This window comes from Montipora foliosa, chromosome 9, assembly GCF_036669935.1.
Source record: "Montipora foliosa isolate CH-2021 chromosome 9, ASM3666993v2, whole genome shotgun sequence".
Lineage (NCBI taxonomy): Eukaryota > Metazoa > Cnidaria > Anthozoa > Scleractinia > Acroporidae > Montipora > Montipora foliosa.
In genome coordinates this window covers 7778607-7783606 of record NC_090877.1, presented here as the reverse complement: position 1 = coordinate 7783606, position 5000 = coordinate 7778607, and the positions used below count along the sequence as shown (strand labels likewise).

At 39.7% G+C, this 5000-nt stretch overlaps 1 protein-coding gene across 1 annotated transcript in view; it reads right to left on the bottom strand.

Annotated features, from left to right (window-relative positions):
* The window catches only part of LOC137970724 (uncharacterized), a 16832-nt gene that overhangs the window by 4744 nt on the left and 7088 nt on the right, over window positions 1–5000 (bottom strand). The window contains exons 2-3 of the mRNA XM_068817263.1: window positions 3363–3543; window positions 807–1090 (exon numbers count right to left, since the gene is read on the bottom strand). Of these exons, the coding sequence (XP_068673364.1) occupies window positions 807–1090; window positions 3363–3444 (366 nt within the window). The 5' untranslated portion in view covers window positions 3445–3543. The remainder of the gene's footprint in view (window positions 1–806; window positions 1091–3362; window positions 3544–5000) is intronic.

Here is a 5000-nt window from a genome sequence, read left to right as displayed (position 1 = left end):
TCACTCAATTTGATTTGAAAGATTTCGCTGGCAAACTCGTTTCGAAACGGAGGGAGCCAGTCATTATGTGCTTGACAGTATTAGGATGCGTTTGACTGACCCTATTCCGGAATACAAATACGCAGTGATGATTCAAAACGGTATGTTTGGCGTTTTGAAGCAACAAGGATAATAAAAATATGTTTAAAATAGCAGTTTAGCAGGTGTTTGATAATTTTAATGGGAATCTCCGTAAAAACGAAGGTTTTCTAAGAAATGTTTAAAAAACTCGCAGCAGTGTTTTATCGGGTTTAAAAACACGAGCTGTCGCCCTTAATGATTGGCTTAAGAAGATTCCCTTGTTTTGCACCACGCATCTCATACTGCGCATAACATTGCGACTTCGGAGATGATAGCATTTCACGCTGGCCATCTAAAGAGAGGCAACAATGTCCGCTTTTGCTGTTCAAGAGCTTCCAAGTACAATCATGATAATTCTTCTTAGTTAAGGTGCTGTTTTGGAACTCGCCCCAGTCCTTTCCCGGAAAAAGATCACTTTGAAGCTGAAATTGCCTTTTTGCCACCCATTTATCATCGTGTTGCGAAGAAATGGTCTCATATACTCGTAATAGGCACACAGAAAACATATTTTAAGACATATTTTAAGGAGAAAAAAAGTTGGATGGTAGAAGTTGTAGTATTTACATATAAATGACGTGATACTGCATTTGGAGACCGACACTGAGTGCAAGGTGATGACTGTAAACAATACCAGCCACTATATTTAAACTTTTTTGTTGAACCAGTCACTCATCAGAATTTCCCACCTCATCCTGTCGTTCTCTTGATCTTCGGTGGGCTTTTTCCCTCACACCTGAATCGTCATTTTCATCAAAGAATTGAATAGCTGTTCCATCATCCATAATAATCCTGTCACACTCAAGGCGTCCTCCCTCAGCCGGTCGCGGCAGCTGAACGACAGTTCCTTCTCCCATGCTGTTGCCATTATCAGATCCTCTGCTACTGTTACTACCTTTTGCTGATAGTTTCTGATGAGGTTTCGTATCATCTGTATGCACTGGGCGATCTCTAGAACCCACAGGAACCAGTGCTGTGACAAAATTTAATGCAATGTAATACAATCTTAGCATTAAAATCTCTGCACTGCTACAGTAAAACCACCTAAAAGTATTAAAGAGTGATTTTAAAAAGTTTTTAAAAGTGCAAAGTAAGCAGTGGCAAAATGAGACCTACCTACCATTTTGTACAAAACTCGTTGGGAAAATGTGGCACTCTGATTTGTCAGTGATTAAGATTAAATTCTTCCTGCTTCCCCAGCTCCCCCCACATTCCAATGTTGGTTAAAAAAACGGCCAAAGGCTTGCACAGTATTTTGCCTCATTATTACAACATTGGTAATAAGGGGGAAGAGGGGTAAGGACGGATATACTTTGTGAGTGCATGTCAAATGATGCCAAAGCTAGAATTTTTCCCAAGAGTTTTGTCTAAGATTGAAGGTGTAGGGGGGGAAGGCCACCATGGAAACTACTGTACTCTGAGCCTCGCTGTGCCAATGCCTTGCCAATGTCTTTCCAATGTCTTGCCCCTACCGCAGAGACCCTCTCCTGTATCCCAGTTCGAATTTACAGTACAGAACCATGCAAAAGTAAGTTGACAGTCTCGACTCGATCATCACGAGAATTGAGGATCAAAAATCAATTCGAGAATCGAGACTCGATTCACTCGAAATCAAACTAGATCCTCGACACTTGATTCTCACAAAATCACGGACGGGAAACCTTGTCAGTTATTCATAATCAATTCAGCTTTCGCGAAAGCATTACTCCTCGATCAATCTCGTACCCAGAGTCCTCGGGCTTTTTGGCCAGCGGGTGAGCGCCCGGAGAGACTCTGGGATAATCGATTTGAACTATATTTTTGATTGGCCGCTTGCGAAACAATGGCAGTCCGACAGGAAGTCGGTAAGTAATTCGGAAGCCCCAGAATTTGGAGGGAGATTCAAAATCTAAAACAAGTTTCAGTGCTGATTGATTTTTTCTACCTCAGAAATATATAAATCACAAAAATAATAAAACGACGAGCTTTGAATTATGTCATATACCGCACGGGAATTTTCCCACGCTGCTAAAACTGCTAAAAAGTGATTACTGTTGCTGTTGCAAAAGTACCGTAGGAAAACATTACATCAGTCTCTTTGAGGAGAAATCCGTGGAATAAGGTCTTGTCGAAGCCATTCAGAATTACGGAAACATCAAATTGTAAAAGAAGAGGACATTTGTGTCGTTTCCACAAAAAAAAATTGTCGATCGTTTTGCTTGCACGATGGCATTCTCATTGCATTCTGTCAGGGGCACCCAACGTCAATTGTCGGAAAATATCTGTTCGGAAGACGATTTGAGATCTAGACTTTTCGGAACATTTGTTGTAAAATTCCTTGCTTGCCTGCCTGTCCTAGGATTTTCGAACATCTAAAACATGGCATAATTGCCCATTTCTAACAGATTTTTACCCTAAAAAGGTCACCTAGAATTTTCGGGAGCCTTTTCCCTGGCTGAAATTTTCGAAAAGGTAAGTTTTGATCCCTATAATTTTCGCATCACTAGACTTTCAGCTAGGGAATCCGAACAGATGAAAAACTTTTAGGGGATAAAAATATGCCTATATCTGTCGTTTAAATACTAAAATACGTTTAACAATGCTATGTTTAAGTGGTTTTGAACTATATTCTCGTTGGGTGCCCCTGTTCTGTACGGTGGAATGTACGCTGAAACACCAAAAATACACTCACCGAAAGCGTCAGAGGTTTCATCTTCACTTGCTCTTACAGCAAGCCAATGATCATTTCTCCAGTTTTTTTGTGTGCAAGGCTAAAATTCTTGTTTCTCAAACACTTTCAACCCGCCATTTCTACTGTTAACGGTTTTCTCTTTTCTGCTTCCGTTTAAACTCAACCATACGTCATAAGACCGGAACCCACGTTTTCTGGGAAAATGGAGTCGATTATCCCAGAGTCTCTCCGGGCGCTCACCCGCTGGCCAAAAAGCCCGAGGACTCTGGGTACGAGATTGCTCCTCGATGAAATCACAACAGGAACTGCTTGATTCTCGACTGCCGTTCCTCGATCCTCGCGAGACTCGAGACTCGAAAGAGGTTGCACAGTACTGTAATTTCACGGTAGACACTGATCGGGAATTATTTTGTTCCTGCTCAGAATGACATCATTTCATAAACTAGACAGGGTAACAATGACACCAGCAAACACCTATAACTAAGTACTATTATTTATTACCCAGATAACAACATTTGGAAGTATTATTAGAAGGTTGTTTGGGTTGATTCTTGATTAGAAGAGTTTGACTAACCTGTCTGAATTTCAGCCACTTCAAAATGATTCACACGATTTTTTCCATTTTCTTTTAGCTTTGAAAGAGCTTCACTCAGCATTTTGCCCTCTGCTTCTTCCTTTTGTTGTCGTTCTATACGACGTTGCCTTGCACGCTCCAATTTTAACGATTCCTTTTCTTGCAGATGCCTTGCGATTTCCTTCAACAGCAAAGAAATGATGTCTCAGATCTATTTTTGTCAAACAGCCACTTCTGCCAGCTCTTAAAGTTAAGAGCAAGTGTTTGAAATTCTTTAAATTTCATTCTTTTGTCTGAGGCCGCGCAACATAAAATTTCAACACAAAGAAGCAATACTAGTGCAATAATGCTGCAGAGATGATGCTTAATTAACCTTTTGTAGATAAATACATCGAGAAAACATTAAATTGATGGAGGAAGCACACAATGACATTGCAGAGTCACAGACGGCAACTGGATGTTAGCTGTTTTCCTTTTTAACTTGTCTTGGCACTACTACATTCACACTGCTAAGTATCTTTTTACAATTAGAGACGATTAGTTAAAAAATCTGAGAGAGACCACAGTTGTCTGTCCTTGCGTGAAAAATGATCACTTCCGGTATCCATCCATGCCTCAAAACATCGCGTGCTTAAGCTCCCAATTGACAATTGAATATAAACAATCATTAACTTTACTAGATCTATGACGATTCAAATTACACTAAACAAAGTTTCAATTCAACACAAAAACAAAAAAAATGTTTTTTTGTCATTGTGAACATTTCTTTATACCAAAAAGTCTTGAATTTATCCATTCACGCCTAAAGCGCACCCAATTGGAAAGTAATCTGGTGTTAGCCAGGGTAAAATTTACAAGTCTTACTCTCAGGTGGGGAAGAGGTACAGCTTGGTTTAGATTAGCTTTGTTGAGTTCCATCTCACATGAGGTGCCAGTGTCACACAAAAGAGCACGCTCCTTGAGAGTGCCCTTCCCTACATGTGACATTAAATCTGACCGATTGTTGCTTGTACGTGTAAGTCATAAATTGAAAAATGAACTCTGGAGTTTGATTTTCAGTTGTCCTTTTTCTATTGCAATGCAATTACCTTAATCCTTCTTTGGATGCATTACATCATTAAACAATACTATCGTTACACGAAGTTGCATCTCTGCGATTCTTTGTGAATGGTTCATGGGTTCCTCAGTGTCCAAACTAATTTTACGACCAAGGGGTTGCAAGATAGCATCTATCAGAAAATTTCTAATTTAATTTAATAATTATTATTAAAAGACTCGAGGTGTTGGCAACATTTCTGACAGTGTAAAAAGCAGTTTTACTTGACTTACATCATAGTTTAACCCATTGACTGCTGGGAGTTAGGAACGTTGCGTGACATCCAAAAAACGGCTGCGAGGGAGACTAGCTGGGAGTGAGACTTACCATATTTTAATCTGTACCATACAATACATTACTTACTTAATTGACCGCTCCCCATAGGGGCTTTTCAGGGCCAATGAAACACAATGAAATGATGGAACAGAACAAGAACAACTGTGGAACAATAACTTGAACCAAGTAAGAAGAATGACAAGTCATTAAATCAGGATGATGATCTTAGTATGAATTGTGTAAGGGATAGCATCTTACATTCATCT